Below are 20,229 nucleotides of genomic sequence, written 5' to 3'. Positions count from 1 at the left end.
GCGCGACACTTCCCTTCATTCCTTTCATGGTCCCAGGCCCTTTGATGCAAACCCCCTTTTCCTGTGTGCCCGTTTGTCTTCCTCGTTCCCAGGCCACCACCTAAGCTCTGCGGATGCTGTTTATTGCCCCCCCCCCCGTACAGTAGGAAGCTTCCCTCATTAAAGGACCCTCGAGTTGATCAAAGCCCCCACCCTATGAGATCCGATCAAACCCCCCACATTCCGTGAATCGGCGGAATGTCCAGCTGCGCGATAATCATCACCTGTTGTGACCGGGGTGGGGACTTCTGCTGTATATGTGTGTGGGAACGGGCTTGGAGCGGGGGTTCCGAGAATGTCTTTCCGTACATCAAAGCATTGCCAAGAATGTGTTGTATGTAATAAAGCAATAAACCTGTGTATAAGAGGCCAGGCCTCAGAGATGCGGTTAGAGCACCTCGTGACGATACTTGCTGTCCGAACTGATGTGTTCTCCTCCGGAGAGAATAAAAACCCTTGTTTCCTGCCTTCCAGTCTCCAGCGCCTGCCTCTTCATTGGTTAATATCTTGTGGGTCTAGGAGGCGAAACCGCCGGGCAATACTTAAGGATCTTTTAATCTGGTTGGTAGCCTGACCTTTTAACAAGGCGAGGGGCAGCCTAAACCCCAACATGATCTAAGATCATGTGCTGGAGGTAGGCACATGGGGGGATTTGGCACTGGGGGGTTAAGCCAATGAGGTTGTGGAACAGACAAAGAAAGAAAAGGGTGGTAAGGGTATGAGTGGTAAATGTTTGTTCAGGGAGTTTTACAGTATCTGTTTGTTTTGTTTTCATACCACTCCAGGAGACATATGAGGGCTTGGGATACTCATGATGGCCATAGGTGCAAGAGATAATTATGGCCAGTGTCCCATCTTTGGGGGAGAGAGGAGAGAAAATAAGGGAGGGTTACAGCAGGTCCCGAGGGAGCCAGTGAGAAGGGCATCTTCTGGTCTGCCACGGTCATATACCCTGGGAAGCATGAGAATAAGTGTTGGTTTTGGCTGTGGGCTTCATTAATGAACGCAAGTTTTCCCTCAAATCTATCTGAGTTAGGTCTGCCACTGACCTATGGGCCTGATTAGGATGGCTGGCGGCCCCACCCTAAAGGAGATGGGTGTCTCACATATGAATCTATAATACGATGGTGCCTGCGGCGGTTGCATTGTACAGGTTTTCCATTGCGATGGGTGTGGCTGCTGCAAAACCCACCGCAATGGAAAAAAGGGATGTGTAACACATCCCTGTCCTATATACACTTAGTACATGAACCTGGTGGGGGACACCACAGTGCCCCCCACACCCATAGAAAAGGGCCCAGGGTGGAGGGGGCCTACTATGGACCCCCCATGTCCATCCCTCCATCCTTTCCATGGCAGCTGAACTGCCAAAAAAAGGCTGGTGGGGAGTGACCATCCTAGTCCCTAAGGCGGTGCCTGGTATTCACTGGCACTATTGTAGGGATTGGGAGACCCGCGCCAGCACCGGCAGGCTCAAGGAGCCCATTGGATGCATGGGTGTAAGGCTTGCCGCCCACAAAACCTTGCAGGCGGAAAAGCTGTTTAGGGTGGTGGGGAGACTACCACCAAGACCCTGTTGTTGGCGGTCTCCCCACTATCCTAATCAGCCTCTACGTAACATGTTATATTCAGAATAACCCCTTTATGATTGGTCAGGTGGACTTCTCCAGCAGGGTTGCTGCTCCCCTCCATGTGCAGCCCCTTCCTCTCGTTGAGTTATGGGGCTGTGGTGTCCATGGCATACAGGGTTAGGCAGTCCAGGAAACGGGCCAGTTCTGTGGAGTCCATGAAATCTCTGGAGCGACAATCCAAATGTATCCACATGGTGTCCTGCTCAAGAAAGTTGTACTCATCACTTCCAGGTGACCAAATTGGTCTTCTGTGTTGTCTAGCCACTAGTCCACTGTGTCCACTGGGGCCTGAAAGGAGCTTATGTTGTTCTATGTGGTTTTGGTGTCTTCATATGATGGGCTATCTTCAGGCCCATGGAAGACAGCTGGGTCGCTAAGGATTTAACTTTCTTGAGGATGGCGTCTAGGGTTCTTTCCGGTGATGGCGATACATAGGCCTACTTCTTGCCTCCCTCCCTGACTACACCCTTGAAGAGTAGCTGGTGAGAGGATTTACATGAGGACATTGGGTCAGGAGCCAGTTTGAGTAATAAATGTAAAGAAGGCAAGGCCCAGGTGCACCGTGATGTGAGACAGGTGAGAGACAGCAATCACTGTCCAGTCCAGGTGGGGTTAAACAGTGTAGCTGACTGACAGGCTGCCACTGCAGGAAAGTGTGAATCAACCAGGCCAAAACACGTAGTGCAGTAGCATCAACAAATACAGGTACATCATTTCAGGGCCCGATACTCCAGTGGGTTGGCTCATAAGACAGGGGTATGAAGGAGACCAACAATGAGCAAGGCATCCAGTCATTGGTGATAGTGTCCAAGGTTCAACAGTCTCTAGAAGCTTGGGAGGCAAACCTGTAGACCAGGACCGGGGTAGTAGGGAGGATCTTTTGTAGTGATGCCCAAGTAAAGGGTGGGGGGGGTGGGCCTAACTTCAACAAGTCCAGGAAAATCCAGGTTACACCATTGTTTTGATATTGGAGCAGCTCCAGTGTGAGGATAAGAATTGTGTCCCCAAATGAGGCCCTCACATTCACTTGAATGACTCTCTTCTGGTAGACACTGCTAGAGCTATGGGGCCTAGTGCAGCATTCTGGACATCTGAGGACAGCACAGGGCATCTGTGATGGGCCGTGGAGACATTAGTCCTGCCAACTCCAATCAGCATTATGTGAAGTCATTGGGCGGCACCGGCAGCAGTCATCAGAAAGTGGGGCGAATGGGCAGTACTCTTTTATTTATTATTTATGTTTTGCATTTGTGAAGCGCCTGGTTACACCCCCATGTGTGTCCCTGCGCTATATCAAATATTCTGCAATCTTCAGGAGGTGGTGTCTTACAGATTCATGTACTATTTCTTACTATTGGGTGAACAGCCATGTTTTCAATTATTTACGGAAGAGTTTCTCTGATGGTTCCTCCCGGAGGGTCAAAGGTAGTGTGTTCCAGCTTTTTGCTGCCAAGTACTCAAAGGAGCGTGCCCCCATTCATGCCTTCTTGAGCCTTGGGACTTTCACCAGATGGGTCCCAGTGGATCTCAGTTGCCTTTCTGCTTTATATGGAGTCATGAGGTCATTAAGGTACGAAGGACATCTGCCCTGTAAGATGCGGTGTCCAATGCACAGTGCCTTAAATGTTACACATTTCTGGATGGATAGCCAATGTAGTGTCTTTAGGGCATTCTTCAAGGGTGCTTTCCTTGACAGATTAAATATTTGACAGGCCGATGTGTTCTGAACAGTTTGTAGCCTTTGGAGTCCTTTTTTGTTGGCACCAAGATACAGTAGGTTTACATATTCTAATCTAGATGTGACGAGCGCATGGGTCAGGGTTTTTCTTGCCGCCAGAGGTAGAATATCTAGGGTCTTCCTTAATATTTGGAGGATTCCGAAGCATCTGCCTGCAACCCTCTTGATCTGGGTCTCAAAGGATAATCTATGGTCTCTCCATATCCCCAAGTTTTCTACCTCCGTCTTCGGGGTGGGGACTTGTCCTAAGCTTACTGGCCACCGTGCCGATGATCAGATGGATGGGGGTGTTTCCGACTATTAATATTTCCGTCTTACTGCCATTTAGTCTCAGGCAGTTATCTGTCATCCACCTGGCTAAATCTTTCAGGCATTCCGCAAAGCTATTGGCCGCTAGTGCTGAATTTGGAGTTAAGATGACCACAAGCTGTGTGTCATTTGCGTATGACACTATCGTGACACTGTGTTTTTCCACAATCTCGGACAAGGGGGCAACCATAGATTGAACAACGTCGGGCTCAGTATTGAACCCTGTGGCACTCCCTGTGCTAGCTTGATGTGCTCTGAGGTGTATGTGGATTGTGACACCAGAAAGCTGCGCCTTCTGAGTCGGTGCACTAGCATCTCATGTGACACCGTGTCGAAAGCTGCGCTGAGGTCTAAGAGAACCAGTAGAGTTGTCAGGCCTTCGTCCTCTCATTTTCGTACTGACTCTGTAGCATAGAGCAGTGCTGTTTCTGTTTAGTAGGATGATCTAAATCCTGACTGTGTTGGGTGCAATAGGTCATGTTTCTTAATGTGTGCTACTAACTGTACATTGACCACTTTTTCAGCTATATTTGAGAAATAAGGGAGCAGTGAGACTGGTCGTAGATTTTCCATTATGTTTCCGTCAGCTGTCGGCTTCTTTTTCAGCGGGCAGACAAAGGCTTTTTTTTTCCCGTATATCAGGTACCTTCCCTTTTCTGAAGGAGCACTCTAACAGCTGCTGGATGTATGGTAATATTGTCCCTAGTCCTGCACTGATGACCTTGGGTGTAACTGGGTCTTGTGGTGAGACCAATTTTATGCTCAGTGCTATCTTTCTCAGCTCTTCTAGAGAAGGAGGAGTGAAATGGGAGATGCTATTTTCCCCCCACTGTGGTAAATAAATAATTAAATACCGGTACTATTTTTGAATACATTAATAATAACAGATAGCTCAATAAATAAGAGGCAGGATCCGAGGAATCTGAGTCGAACGGGCTTTATTCAGGCAAAAGGGAGGGGACAGGATCGGGACAGCCTGAAATAAAATAGAGAGGCAGCTGCAACGTTTCATCAACAGTACAAGGTATATATAGTAAAATATCACAATTACATTACATACAGTAGGCGTAACTAGTGACAAGCGTAAGATAAGAAGACATGGGCGTGAAAAGAAGGCGTGCACAGGGCATGCACGTAGACATGTGATGAGAACGTCACAGAAGTGTCATGAATGGGCGGAAACATGGAGGGGGCTACCTGAGCAGCTGGGACCTTTAACCTAGTGGTGCACGCAAACGGGCAATGACGTGTTACCGGGGAGAACTGGGGGCTATGACTTCTGCACTAGAAGAGGAGACTAAAGTCTGCGGTGTCAGGACGACATGTACCTATAGCATATCTGGTATCTGGTGTTTGGAGTACATGTTGATAGAATCTAAAATTTATCAGGGCAAAGGCTACTTGACACTAAGGCTGGTGCATGCATATATTCTACATGTATTGCGTGTGCTATGAATCTTCTATGAATATTAATACAGTAATTCTTGCATGGAGACAGAAAGACTAGACTATAGCTGGAGATGTTTATGCGGTTCAGTAGCTTAGGAATGTGAAAACGGAGAGCTGAACTGATAACTAGAAGCATAACATATTCTTGGCAGACAGGCAGGCAGAGCCAGGCCGGGCACCGCGCTGCGCGGCAGGAAGTAAGTGAAGGGTCAGGGATGCAGGTGGGGGCTGCATCGCTCCTCGGAGTGGGTTCAGGAGACTGGAGCTTGAATCTGGTGTCCGGGCCCTTTTGAGGCCTAGAAACGGGGGCAATTCAGTGAATTACGTGCACACTGTAAAACGTGGCAACATAGGCCTAATACTCGTTGCTTTCACGAGAACTGGATACTGGCATACTAGAGTTGGACACAACTATAATTGCGTCTTTAATCGATCATAGGGGGATATATGCATATCGATCATGCACATATAACATAGGATGGGGAACACGTAGGCACATATAACAAGGCAAAATTCAATTTTCCTCATTCCCTCCTTGTGCCCTACGTTTCCATCAGGAAACATCAATATTCATGATACCATCTATCTGTTCATATAGCATCATTTGCTCGTCTCGAATTGTCTGGGAACGGGATTTAGGACTAGGAATACAAGAGGTAGCACACATGCCGCAAATCGCAGGGCCACATTGTAAACAGAGGCAGCAACTGAATATGATCATTACTGCTATACCTAGGAATGACAATACTTTCCATCCCCAGGCAGATATGATACTCCAGAGCCAACCGGACCATGTCCAGGTGCCTGGATTCTGGTGTAACTGATGGGCAATTTTATGAAGTCTGGTTATAGCTGAATAAACAGACGGCGCGTTATTAGGAATGAAAATGCAGCAACTAGATCCGATGACTCTACATGCTCCTCCTCTATCGGCCAGTATGACGTCAAGAACGAGACGATTTTGGAGCACGACAAAACGCATAGCAGATTGCTCTTCAGTTAAGTTACCTAGAGCGGAAGTAGTCTCATTCACTACTGCTTCAAGGGTTCTGGTTAACCTACGTATTAACTTACTATTCTGGACAGGGCCTATAAAGAAAAAGAAAACTTTATTGAAGTCTTGATATTGTTCTAGAGCAGTTTCAGTTTGATCGACAATTGGGGACTCAGTCTCTCTTCTATGTCTAACGTGTACTAGATGTGTGTTTCTGTGATAATCGGATGGGGCTAGGAAAACTGGTGGCAGTAGGAAGGCAATGTAACATGTTCCATCCCAATCTAGAGGCAGACGAACATATGCGGTCTGACCACAAACAAAATAAGAATGACGTGAGGCTTTGAAAATAGATTTCCCACTGTCACTATACTCGACCACAGTAGTACAATCACTATGTCCTACATGTGCGGAACCATTCTTTCTGACACATAATTCGCCTTTCACTGGTAGAACTGAAATAGCAGGCAAATCTGGAGTAGTCTCGGACTGAACATTCAAAACCATGAAATTCGAGGAATAATTACCTAAATCATATACTTCATTTTCTAGATCTAACCCTGTTCTATGGGAAAGTCCTTCCTTGTCTGGGAAACATGTACTATTCAGAAGGGACATATAATTTGAGGATGACGTTAACGTGGACCATGCTCCACACGACCCATTATGTGAAAATGGATAGGGAAAGAGTGGCAGAACTCCCTTCGGTGTCTGGAAAGGGGGGAGTCGACCACACACCCAACAATTAGTGGCATTGCTGGTCTGGTGTGAATACTGTAGCATTCGGATAAAAGTATTATTACGCATAGCAAGACGATAGGATAACTCGTGAGGAGGCAGGTCACTAAAAGTGTGTTCTACTGTAATATTAGAAAACATATGTACATGTGAAATAGAAAAACATAAATGTAAAGCATAACTTATGCAAGTAACCATAAGACTCAGAAATATCAGAAAAAACAGAGTACCGATACATCTACTTCGAAGATTCTTTTGATAACGTATTCTCTTAGAGTTTTGACTAACTCTCTCACTGTGTTGGTCTATCTCATACATGTCAGGAACCTGTCTAACCGTTTCACCCGAGAGGGACTTAGACAATTAAACTGGCTGACTTACTAGACCGAAGCTTATCTTTATACTCCTGCTGCGGAGTTTTCTCTAACAGGGGAAGTTTAGATTCAGTGTCTGGGCAGTCCTTGAGAACGGGGCAGTCTTTGAGAAAAGTCTTTGGTTTGAGTCCATGGAATCTCTTTACATGACTGGAATGTAGCCACCCCTTCCTTCCTTCGATCTTCACGGCAGTCCTGGTTGTAAGTAGTACAAGTCGGGGCTCCTTCCAGCGGGGCTCCAGCGGACTTGAACGATCAAAATTCCTCACAAGTACTAGGTCGCCTGGTATGACCTTATGCGGTTTCACTTCGGTGTTGTCTGGAAAAGCAGCGGCAACCTGTGAACGACAAGATTGTAGTGCAGACATCAAGGAGGCTAGGTAATCTGTCAGCATATTACTGTCAACATCTGTAATTGTACGTGGTCTAGGTGTACCCCACATATTTGGGGGATGACCGAACACCACCTCATACGGAGATAGACCTGAACGGGAATGAGCGACCATTCTCATATAGAAAAGGGCGACTGGCAGTGCTACTATCCAATCTACGCCTTTCTCTGCACATACTTTGGCAATGCGGATTTTCAGGGTCTGGTTATGTCTCTCTACGAGACCGGCTGCTTCAGGATGTCGTACACAATGGAACTTCCACTGGTACCCTAACAGAAGGGATACTTGTTTCATGAGCTCGGATGAGAATGGTTGGCCGTTATCTGAATACACGACCCTAGGCAATCCATAGCGGGGAAAATACTCACGAACCAACTGCCTGGCAGTGGTCGCAGCTGTGTAATCTGGAACTGGATATGCTTCTGTCCATCTGGACAAAGCGCATACAACCACGAGGACATACTTGAAACCTCGACATCGCTTCATCTGAATATAATCCATCTGGAGGACCGCAAAAGGGTGGTCAGGAGGATGGAATCCACCTTGTTCCACCGGAACACCTTTACCTGGATTGAACTGACAACAGATCATGCAGGTACGCACTTTCTGCTTGGCTGCTGCTCGTAAATGCTTATTGAACCAGAGGTTCTGGATGCTGTCTAACATGGCTTTTTCTCCTAAGTGTGCTGGACTATGTGCGGTGTTAATAATGACTTGAACCATAGAGTCGGGGAGAAACCATGTGGCTTTTCCCTTCGTCAACCATCCTTGATCTGTCTGGACCCCTCCTTGTTCAGACCATTTCTTGATTTCATCGGGAGTAGCATGTGACTGTATATCCATTACATCTTGTGTAGGGTCCTTAACTGTCATACAAGTAGTCTGATCTGGAATGTCTGTCTGTGTCGGGTTAACCGGAATGTCTGGAGTCTGAGCTGTGAGCTTGGCCGTTCGATCTGCTAGATCGTTACCCTGGGAAATGATGTCAGTGACTTTCGTATGTGCCTTGCACTTCATGATAGCGATAGCTGTCGGTAAATGTATTGCATCTAACAGAGCTTGAATGAGGGGGCCATGCTGAATCTTGGTTCCATGAGAAGTCATAAAACCTCTTTCTTGCCAGAGCACTCCAAAGTCGTGTACGACTCCGAATGCATAACGTGAATCTGTGTATATGTTAACTTTCAGGTTCTTGGCACCTATGCAGGCTTGGGTCAGAGCGACAAGCTCTGCTGCTTGAGCAGACAGGGTATCAATACGATGTGTTTCTATAACTTTGGTTTCAGTAGTCACTGCATACGCGGCTACTAGTTCTCCTGTACTTGTTCTCATACATGAACCATCCACATAAAGTGTCAGGTCTGGATCAGGTAATGCAATGTCTGTCAAGTCCTGTCTTGGCTTTGTCATGGTGTTAACAACTTCCACACAGTCATGTGTGGCAGGATTTGAAGTAACTGACGGTAACAGTGTAGCGGGATTTAAAATGTTGCAGCGTCTGATTTCTATGTGTGGCTGAAACAGTGTCAGTTCATAACCTGTTAAACGTGCAATTGTCAAGTGCTGAGTCTGTGTTCGGTTTAAAAGAACTTCCACGGAGTGTGGAACTTGTACTGTCAGGGAGTGTCCTAACACTATGGAATCACTTTGTCTGATAGCTAGAGCTGTGGCTGCAACTGACTTGAGGCACGCAGGCAGAGCCTGGGCCACCGGATCTAATGTGCTAGAAAAATAAGCACAGGGCTTGTATTGTCCTGCTTGATCTTGTGTGAGAACAGACAATGCAGTACCATCACGTTCAGTGACAAAAAGTGTAAAAGGCTTACTGTAGTTTGGTGTTGCTAGAACAGGTGCTTGGCATAAAGCTTTCTTTAATTCATTGAAAACAAGTGTATGTTCTTGGGTCCAAGGGAGGACAGTCGATACGGCTGCCTCCTGTGTCGTTAACTGTATCAGTGGCTTGGCTAGAAATGCATACTGAGGAATCCATTGTCTGCAGTAAGAAGTGAGGCCGATAAAAGCTCGTACCTCCTTCTGAGTCTTGGGCTGTGGAAGATGGGCTATTAACTGGATACGGTCTGGTGTCAACTGCCTACCCCTCTTGGACAGTAAGTGTCCTAAGTAGACCACTTGCTGGACACAGAATTGCAATTTGGAAGGGGACACCTTGTGCCCCATCTCGGCCAGGAAATACAAGACTGTAAGTGACGCACGTTCGCAGTCACGTTCAGAACGGGCTGTGATCAATAGATCATCGACATACTGGAGCAGAGCAGTGTCAGTTGGCATGTGAATATTGTCTAGTTGTCTTTTAAGTGCCTGACTGTAAATGCCAGGACTTTCTGTGAAACCTTGAGGTGCTCGTGTGAATTTATAGCTTCTTCCATTTAAACAGAATCCGAAAAGGAACTGGCTGTCTGGATGAATGGGGACACTAAAGAATGCGTTCTTGAGATCGATAACAGTGAAGAACGTAGCTTCGGAATCAATGGCTGTCAATAGGGAAGAAATATCTTGAACCACTGGGTACTGGGGTATGATACATTTATTAAGTTCTCGAAGGTCAATCACTAATCGATAAACTGGAGGTGCATTTGGATCTGTACGTTTCAGAATCGGAATGATAGGAGAATTACATACATTGGAGTCAGTTTCTACAACTACTGCTTGAACAATAAGTTCGTCAATAATTTTGGATAAGGCTGCTACAGCCTCAGGTGGCAATTTGTACTGTCTGATTCGTGGTAATACAACACCTTTCTTCAGAGTGACACGATGGGGTGTGATATGCATTCAACCTACATCAGTTGGACCTTGCGCCCATAAATGCTGTGGTACATTCAATAATCTTGGATCAAAATCACGTAACACATAATGACCTTTAAAGTCTCTCAAGAACAGTCGTACCCCTTCTGGGGAGCAACATATTACTGCTCCTAATTCTTTCAGAGTCTTAATGCCTAGTAAATATTCTGGACAAGATTTCGTGAGTAACAAATCTGTAGTTCGGGACAATGGACCAACTTCTAGAGTAACTGGTTTCGATATTTCATTAACAATAGGCTTTCCTGAAAATCCAAGGGAAACATTTCTAGAGCCTGAGAGTGGAGCCCCTGGAACCTCGTCATGACTGATGGTAGTCCTACTTGCCCTTGTATCAATCAGAAACTTTCTGTCTTTCCCTAATACTTGACTGTGTACATAGGGACCCTCTTGATCTACAGGAATCTCGATGAGAGGCAAGCCTACCTCCCTCTCTAGGCTGTTTCATGAATATGGCTGGTAATCTGGATACTCTGACTGTGCGTACTGGTACATCTGCTGTGTAACGTGTTGTGTTGCAGCTATAGGCTGCGGTACTGTGACTGTCTGTTGTGCATTCTGTGGTGGCTGGGAAGTCTGTGAAACTTGTTCCTGTCTAGGCGGACGTGGTCTTTCTTTCGTTTTACCTGTAGCTATGTTGTGTTTCAGAACTGCACATTCGTTTATATAATGACCTGGCTGTTTACAGTAATTGCATGTCCCTTTAACGGGAGCTGCAGGATGACTGGCTGGATTCGGACCCCTCTTCTGACTATCTTGCGGAACAGACTGTGCAACTAGCACTTTCATTTTCGTGTCTTTCATACGTCTCCTTTCGTGTTCCTGCTCTTCCCTGATTCTGTTCTGGTGGTACTGTAGCATCTGGAGCATCTGTGACGGAGTATTAGCTTGCCAGGTACTTTCGACTTTCAGTACTCGATTTTTAACTTGTGGGCTTGAATTCTCGACTAGCTTGGTAACAAAAAGATGGGGATATGATTCACTACTTGTTTTCAGACCACTATTAATAATGAAACATTTCTCGAATCTAGAATAGAAATCACTAGTATCTTCGTCTTGTTTCTGTTTACAGGCTGAAATGGCATCCCAATCTTCCTTTTTCGTGGCTAGTAATCTTGGCAAAACTTGTATCAATAACTCGGGCAATGCTTTAGCTTTATCCCCAAGACCGGTACCTGGTACTCGTGTATTATCTTCAGTTTCTAATGCTGTCCAATCTATCTTTTTCTCTCCCACCTCCCATTCTTTTTCTTTGAGTTTTTCATATATGCCCGCAGGCAACAGGACCTTTAACATTTTAATGATATCAGGATACGTGTATTCTCCCATACGGAGCATGTCCTTTAATTCACGGTGGAACCCTGCTGGGTCTTTATCGTGACAGGGAATTAACTTTTTAATTTCCAAGAGTTCTATTTTTGTGATAGGGGTGTAAACAAATACTCGTTCTAGACCACCCCCCTCTACCTTAACTGGATGTACTTCTCGTAACGGATTCTGTCTGTCTATGTAGAATGATTTTCTTCCTGGGGGTGAGACGGGAACAAAATGTGGATTCAGAAACGTTTTGTATTTGTGGCGCTGTTCTAATATGACGCTAATTAAATCGGTACCTAGACCTTTCCATCTGTTTAGGAGTAACTCGTTCAGTACATCATGTAGAGGACCTGGATCAGAATGCTGATCCTCATACAGTGTAATGAGGTGCTGGATCATATACGTACCCACCAGACGTTGCTCGGCTGGGGGCAGTTTCAGAAACGTTTGGGCCACTATTTCATCTGGAAACGTGGTAGAATCACTAGTCCATCGGACTGCTGATCGGGCTAGTTCTTGTTCATGCATGGTACTAAGCTCGCTATAACCTATTCGTGATTTCAGAATTTGATCGGTGGCCTGGACTACTTGTTCAAGAGAACACTGTTCTGGTGCTGGAGGAGGAAAAACTTTCTTGTAATCTAGGCGTGAATGTCGGTCGGAAAGTCTAGTTCTACCTACATACGCTATTCTGGAGGGATTCTCGCTGTCTACCTCTTCATTAGAAGAGTCATACTCTTTCTCGGTTTCTCTTTTTGCTTTCTCTTTCTGGTGTATACTTATAATTTCCTTACGAATTTTCTTGTACATACTGTCTACACTACCTTGTGTCTTGTGTTTTCCCTCGGCTATATTGTCACTCCACTTAGTCAGACCTTTCATCTCTTCTTTATCTTTATCAGGATAATCTTGTTCTCTTATTAAACAGTTAATCAAGAACTGTAAAATCATATGTTGAGTCTCGGTTTTTCTGTATGCCATAGCTTCGTGAACACTTCCTGGATTCTCTCCTGTACGGATAAAATGATATATTCTGTCTAAATGTTCCCTCATATCGGGCAGGGTGGCCAAAAAGGTGGCAACCCGTCTTAAACGTAATGAATATATTACCATGTGATCTTCGCCTGGGACTGGATCATGTATACAGTCAGTAAGAAGTCGCTTAAGGTCTGCGTGTGTAGCCAGTTTTGGCGTACGTTGTAACGCTGCGTCGTGCGGCGTCAGTCGTCTTGCTTGAGGCGGGGTGTTAGGAGCACTTCCCCCCACTGCTCCTGAACCAGAATCGTCGGTTAATACTGGACGTGCTGGTAAAGTGACTGGCAAAGCGGGTACATTTACTGTGGGCTGGTCCCGGGGTGCTGGCACATTAACTTGACCCCCGGGACCAGTGGCTGGAGGAACAGGAATTACATTATTAACGGGAGGCTGTGGGTGAGCAGGCGGAATAGGATTTGCATATTCTGGGACTGTGTCGTCCAAGTAGGACGAGAGAAAAAATTCAGCTGCGGTCGGTTTATGACGTAGCTTAATCGGGACCAATGGTGGCGGTAAATTACAGGGTGCTTCCGGGGTTGCCTTCGGCAAGCCCTCGGCAAGAAGAGGATACATACCTTTAATAAGGGCATTTCTCTGTCTGTCTAACTGTTCTGCTCTAACTCGTTCACCTTCTTCGATTAATTCCCTTTCTTGGGCTTTTTCTGAGGATTCTCTACTTAATTCTGTTTTTCTGAATTCTTTTTCGGTTCTTTTATGAGATTCTTTGCGCCATAACTCGATGGCATCTTTCTGGGACTGTCTGGCTTTCTTTTTCCATAATGCTTCTTCTACTCGCATGATGCACTCGGCATCCCATGTACCTGATACAGGCCATCTATATTTCTTTTCAAGATCTTTAGTATAATCCGCCCATAAGTCTAGATATAATATGGCATCTAAGCCATGCTTGTGATACATGAAATGTCCAGGACTGTCCCTAGGAGGGACAGGAACTGCTTCTTCGAGTAACCCTTTTCTGGTTTTTATCTGACGTAATTTCGAGAACAGAGGCATTTCGGAATTTTACTTGCGAAGACAATACACAATAATCACAGTAATGAAATGGCAAACAAATCACTCATACCACGACATAGAAATACATCAATAACAGTTCGAACAGAAATACTACCTGATACACTGAAAACATCACACTTGAATTTCTCGAGAACGGACTTACTAGAATTACTGGATGCACTGCTAAAACAGTACAGAACATACCGGTCTCATAAAAGAGACACGTCATACCGTATCCACCTAGGTGAATACTTCGGACTGGATCTGTGTACCCAAACCCATCGGACCAGGAACAAACTAATGATCCTGTCTAGATACTTCCCCCGCAACGGTACTCACCGGGAAGCAGAAACTGAAGGCCTCGGACTGGACTGGACTGCTACGACGTCGGACTGCGAACTTCGGATTTCAGAAACAGGTGGGCCTCCGGATACCTCGGACCTTGCACTCTCGGCTTGGGCTCTGGTCGGGACGAACCGCATTCCACACCGCCTCGTCTGGATGCCGGACCGCAGTTTCCGTCTCCTCCGTGGGCCTGAGGGAGACTTGGAGCAGAAATATCTGCACGTGCACGGTATAGTTCCGTCACGGCTGCAGAGGGTCAGGGGAGCTGCGTTACACCGCCAGCGCGTGGGGAAGTGGCTCGTCCCTATTCGGGCGCCATTTATGTGGTAAATAAATAATTAAATACCGGTACTATTTTTGAATACATTAATAATAACAGATAGCTCAATAAATAAGAGGCAGGATCCGAGGAATCTGAGTCGAACGGGCTTTATTCAGGCAAAAGGGAGGGGACAGGATCGGGACAGCCTGAAATAAAATAGAGAGGCAGCTGCAACGTTTCATCAACAGTACAAGGTATATATAGTAAAATATCACAATTACATTACATACAGTAGGCGTAACTAGTGACAAGCGTAAGATAAGAAGACATGGGCGTGAAAAGAAGGCGTGCACAGGGCGTGCACGTAGACATGTGATGAGAACGTCACAGAAGTGTCATGAATGGGCGGAAACATGGAGGGGGCTACCTGAGCAGCTGGGACCTTTAACCTAGTGGTGCGCGCAAACGGGCAATGACGTGTTACCGGGGAGAACTGGGGGCTATGACTTCTGCACTAGAAGAGGAGACTAAAGTCTGCGGTGTCAGGACGACATGTACCTATAGCATATCTGGTATCTGGTGTTTGGAGTACATGTTGATAGAATCTAAAAGTTATCAGGGCAAAGGCTACTTGACACTAAGGCTGGTGCATGCATATATTCTACATGTATTGCGTGTGCTATGAATCTTCTATGAATATTAATACAGTAATTCTTGCATGGAGACAGAAAGACTAGACTATAGCTGGAGATGTTTATGCGGTTCAGTAGCTTAGGAATGTGAAAACGGAGAGCTGAACTGATAACTAGAAGCATAACATATTCTTGGCAGACAGGCAGGCAGAGCCAGGCCGAGCACCGCGCTGCGCGGCAGGAAGTAAGTGAAGGGTCAGGGATGCAGGTGGGGGCTGCATCGCTCCTCGGAGTGGGTTCAGGAGACTGGAGCTTGAATCTGGTGTCCGGGCCCTTTTGAGGCCTAGAAACGGGGACAATTCAGTGAATTACGTGCACACTGTAAAACGTGGCAACATAGGCCTAATACTCGTTGCTTTCACGAGAAGTGGATACTGGCATACTAGAGTTGGACACAACTATAATTGCGTCTTTAATCGATCATAGGGGGATATATGCATATCGATTATGCACATATAACATAGGATGGGGAACACGTAGGCACATATAACAAGGCAAAATTCAATTTTCCTCACCACTCCTTCATTTGTTCCTTGTGGCTTAAGTGTCCATTTCGAGCATTGTCTGGAAAGGTGTCATGAATATTAGACACCTTTTCCGTGAGGAATTCTGCGATTTTATTGCATGATTCTTCTGAACAAGGGGCTGGTGCTACAGTTCGTTCTAGTGAGGATAGTTCTTTGAAAATGCCGAATAATACCCTAGATGAGTTCTCTGCTGTTTCTATTCTCCCCGTGTAGTATGCCGCCTGTGTTTTCTTTATAAGTGCATGATACTGTCTCAGTTTTAATTTATATACCGTCTTGTCAGAGTATAAGAAGCCCTTCCTACATTTACGTTCTAGCTTTTTACACGCCTGTCTTGCCATCCTTAAATCCTGGTTGAACCACAGCGCACTCTTCGTATTTCTGCGTGGGGTACTGGTTGACCATGGGATCACCACATCCAGTGCACCTTTAATCCAGTTATTTACTTCCTGACTCTCCTGGTTAGTCTCTGTGTTTAAGGGAGGGGGGGTTTGCTAACAGAGCCTGTGTAAAGCTGCTTTCCTTGAAATGTCTCAATTTCCTATGTCTGCTATTATAAGGCGTGTCATTCTTTGATAGAAGTTTTGTTAGAGGAATTACAAAGGTGACTAAATAGTGGTCCGAACACAGGGCCGCTGTTGGGCAGTCAACTGACAGCCCCTGGAGGTTTGAGAAAATGGAGTTTAAAAATGCCCTAGTTGATGTGTTATCCATGTTAATTTAATTCAGGTTAGAAGCCTGCCAACTCTTTTTTTTTTTTTTTTTTTTTGCAGAGTTTTATATAGCGCGAACTTGAACCGAACCGAATCAGTTATCAGAGCGCTTTACATAGCACTAGTTACGTTACATGAGGACACACTTTCATTTTAGGCACGGGGAGATTAAGTGATTTGCCCAGAATCACAGGGGGTTTTTGGCGTCGTTACCGAGACTCGAACCTAGTTCCCCAGGTCCGAGGTGGAGCGCCTTAGCCGTTAGGCCAACCCCTCTCCCACTCTTGGATTAAGGCTTCCGCTTCCCCGCATGTTTTGCTGTCAAAATGTAGGTTTAGATCCCCCAGAGCTAACAGGTTATGATGATGTGGTGCTGGTTGGAATGGACACTCCAAAAGCTTTCCCTGAAGCCTGAAGATGGGCCCGGCGGTCTATAAATCAGAAAACCATTTAGTGTGAGCTTGGCGTTTATTGTGAATGATGCAGCTTCGCAGTAACCTACCACTGCCTCTTGCATCGAGCAGTCTATAGATAAGTCCACATTCTTTTCTATGATGCAGTCATATATTTCATTTTTGTGTTTATTTAGTGACCTGAAATGAATGAGTATGCATTTCAGCCACTTGACTTCTTGATTTGTGCGATCAGCTAATGCTGTGGTTAGCTTGAATGGGCAGTGAGCACATGTCTTTACTCCTTGTTCTACTGATATATTATGACTCCAGTGGGTTCAACCCCTAGGTGTAGCTTTCTAAGTTGGCTGCTTGAATACTTTAAACTTTGACCCTTAGAAAATTGGACAGCATTTGTGGCCCCGGACGGCCGGGGACGGGCGCAGACGGACTTGCTTTTGGCGCGCCCACTGTGTGCGTCCGCTGCACAGTCTACTCTACTCCAGTGCTTTAAAGCTTTAGGTCCACAGTGGCTTAGGAGGTTGTTGGGACCTGTGATATGGCTCATAGCATGCCCAGATGTCTGCAAGGCATGTTCCCACAGGGGGAGTCAGCATGAACTGCTGGGTGTAGAAAGACCATGCTGTTCCCTGAGTCATCAGGAGCCTCACAGAGTAGGGCATTCTCTGATTGTGGTGCAACTCTGTCCCACCTAATCAATATACATCTAGAAAATGTGTTTTCATATTATTTTTGGTAATCTGTTGGGGGATGACATGATAGAATACATAATTAGATGCCAAATACTGGAATTCCCTCAGTTCCTGCAATTCTTACCTTTTTGCTCTGACTAAATATCTATCATACAGTACATTCCAAGGGATTGCACCACACAAGAGCAATACCCTCTGAAATAATAAGACACTATGGAATGCAGTAAGCAGCAGGTGATCAGGAGGGTGATAATCCAGCTTTTCTAACAGTAGCAGTTCACTCTTACGTGTGTCCTGTGCTCTATGCAAGCACAGTAAATTACATACTCACCGTTTCATGCTCTTTAATTTATGACTTGAAACAGACACAACAGACAGCCAGCAACAATACCAGAACCAGCATAGTGAACATGTGTTTGTCTGAGCTATTCGTGAATATGGGTTATGCCAGGTGATTTCATAAATGTAAGGCAGACTGTGCAACTCATCTAGGGTGGCAAATTCAGGTCAGTCTCCGCCAAACTACATGTTGAAGCCATGGGAACCACAGGATTGTGTTGTTGCTGCTGTACCCCCAGCAGAACAAGAGATGGATCATATTTTTTCTCACTTTGCAACATTGGTTGCCAGAGGATTGTAATGTGATAAACCACAAGGATAGCCTCGTCACCAAGAGGAAGTGGTATTTAAGGACTATGCAAGAATATTGAAGAGCCCCAGAGGTGTTAGCATAAAGAGATAAGAGATACAAATAAGACATTTCTGTCATGAACGTGGTACAGATCGCTATGACATTTGCAGAAAAACAACTGAGCATTCTTGAGTAGAGGTAATCAGTTAAATTAACAAGTACAGTGTTCAACATTTACTGTAAATGACAAAGGTAAACAAGGATTGAAAAAAAAAAGATTTATTGGATAACCTCCTTAAAATAATGTGGATGATTGACATTTATTTTTGACAAGGTAAGGCTCAATCTATTACTTACCAGTCCGGCCCACGGTGTCCTTGTTCATGGCAGACCTCTTTATTCCCACCTTAGCTTTCGTGACACTCACAATTCAACCTGGAATCCCAGGTCCTTGAATCCGGTCCAGGTTGCTTTCAACATCTACCAGTGTGTGTATTAATGGCCAATCTGAGATCTTGGGAACTTTGGACTAGGATAGGCATATTTCTTTCTTAGATGGAGAAAAAAAGTATGTAGCAGCATTGTTAATGACTGATTATTGTCTGTGTGCTTTTCCCACAGGTGAAGCTGCGAAACAGTATAGCTTGACAGGATGTGTTTCTCAAGATTACTGTGAATTATTTCACCTGCCGGCGACCCAAATGTACAGTTATGATTTACAGTGCTCACCTGCCGAGAAGCTTTGAGGTCATTATTTAAACCTCTGATGCAATCACACCCCATCTTGTGAAGAGGAACAATGTAAGAATGAAACAGAAGAACTCATGTCAGCCTCCCTGGGACACAGAATACAAGGAAGCAATGTGTGTAGTACTGTTTATGCCGCCATGTTGTTTATGTACCACCAGCCTTTATATTCAACCATGTATAGCGCCTAGGCACCTCAGAGGGAATGCTCTACTTGGTGCATTGAATGATTGAAGCCCTGGCACTGCAACCGCCCAAAGATACTGACTTGGGAAAAGATAAGAGGCTCCTTCTGATAGGATACTAATGCTGACTTAATGTGTAACCATGGAGGAAACTGAAAACCCTTTATTTGAAATAACATCAAAAAATTATGATGGTTTAGTCTATGTACATCCTGCCAATAATATAAATATAAATTACATATCAAGTCCTGGTGTTGACATGTGTTACACAGGGAGTGTACCACGCTGCTGCATGCTTAAACACTAGCTGACTTTGAATGTCAGACTCCTTCAATTTTATAACTTCCTTTTTACCACTAAACACAGTTCAATTATAAACAAATCTGTACCAGAGCCAGAAAGAAATGTTTACACTCCTGTCTCAGATACATCTCATGTATTACGATTGTAGCAGTACATTTCTTCTGCATGAGAAAGAAGACTGTTTAATAAATACTTTTATTGAAAACGCCTGTCTCTCTATTTCTCTGCACCTCTGATGAAACGAAGCATGTACGATTGACTGAGTAAAATATCTATCTATTGTTTCCACAACTCTGAAGATACGTTTTATCTTGGGGAAACAAAGTTGTCATGTTTATGCGGTTGTCAGAAACTAATCCCTTCTTGTTTATTCGAGAAAGTTTCTAGTGACCCCTGAGCTAGCTGGCACGCACAATTAAGTCTAATATATTTGATCGAGACCTAGTAGACCTAAGTCCTATGTCAAATCTATAGGATATATTATTCGAATGCGCAGAGCCTATTGGGAATATAGGAACTACACTATACCACAACATAATCAAGACCCAGTTCATTATGCACAGAAAATGTTGGAGTTGAGTTGGGGACCTGGATCATTTACGCAAGAAATTATTCTCCATTATGTGAATCTGATTCAACTTAACATACCCCAGACCTCACTTCCATACCACAGCTCTGCAATATACTTGGCCTGAAGAATTTGGAAGAGATCCCTTGGTACCCTAGACCTAAGCCTATGTGCAAAACTAGAAACCACCCCCATAGTTTTTTACAGACTCCCATCTTTTGGCTTCAATCAGAGGTTTCCAACACTTCTTAACATTAAATAAAATACCCAAATAGGTGAAGGCCTTGACTTTACTCAG

General features: G+C 45.0%; 1 protein-coding gene across 2 annotated transcripts in view; it reads left to right on the top strand.

Moving 5' to 3' along the window:
* LOC144807245 (phospholipase A2 inhibitor and Ly6/PLAUR domain-containing protein-like) overlaps window positions 1-19,568 on the top strand; it is a 104,055-nt gene extending 84,487 nt beyond the window's left edge. For both annotated transcript variants that reach the window (XM_078673099.1, XM_078673105.1), the window contains exon 5: window positions 18,750-19,568. In XM_078673099.1, coding sequence (XP_078529225.1) covers window positions 18,750-18,874 — 125 coding nt within the window. In that variant the 3' untranslated portion in view covers window positions 18,875-19,568. The remainder of the gene's footprint in view (window positions 1-18,749) is intronic.
* Window positions 19,569-20,229: the final 661 nt, after the last annotated feature.

This window comes from Lissotriton helveticus, chromosome 1_2, assembly GCF_964261635.1.
Source record: "Lissotriton helveticus chromosome 1_2, aLisHel1.1, whole genome shotgun sequence".
Lineage (NCBI taxonomy): Eukaryota > Metazoa > Chordata > Amphibia > Caudata > Salamandridae > Lissotriton > Lissotriton helveticus.
Note: the sequence above shows the minus strand (reverse complement) of the source record. Positions and strands in the feature narration are given on the sequence as shown.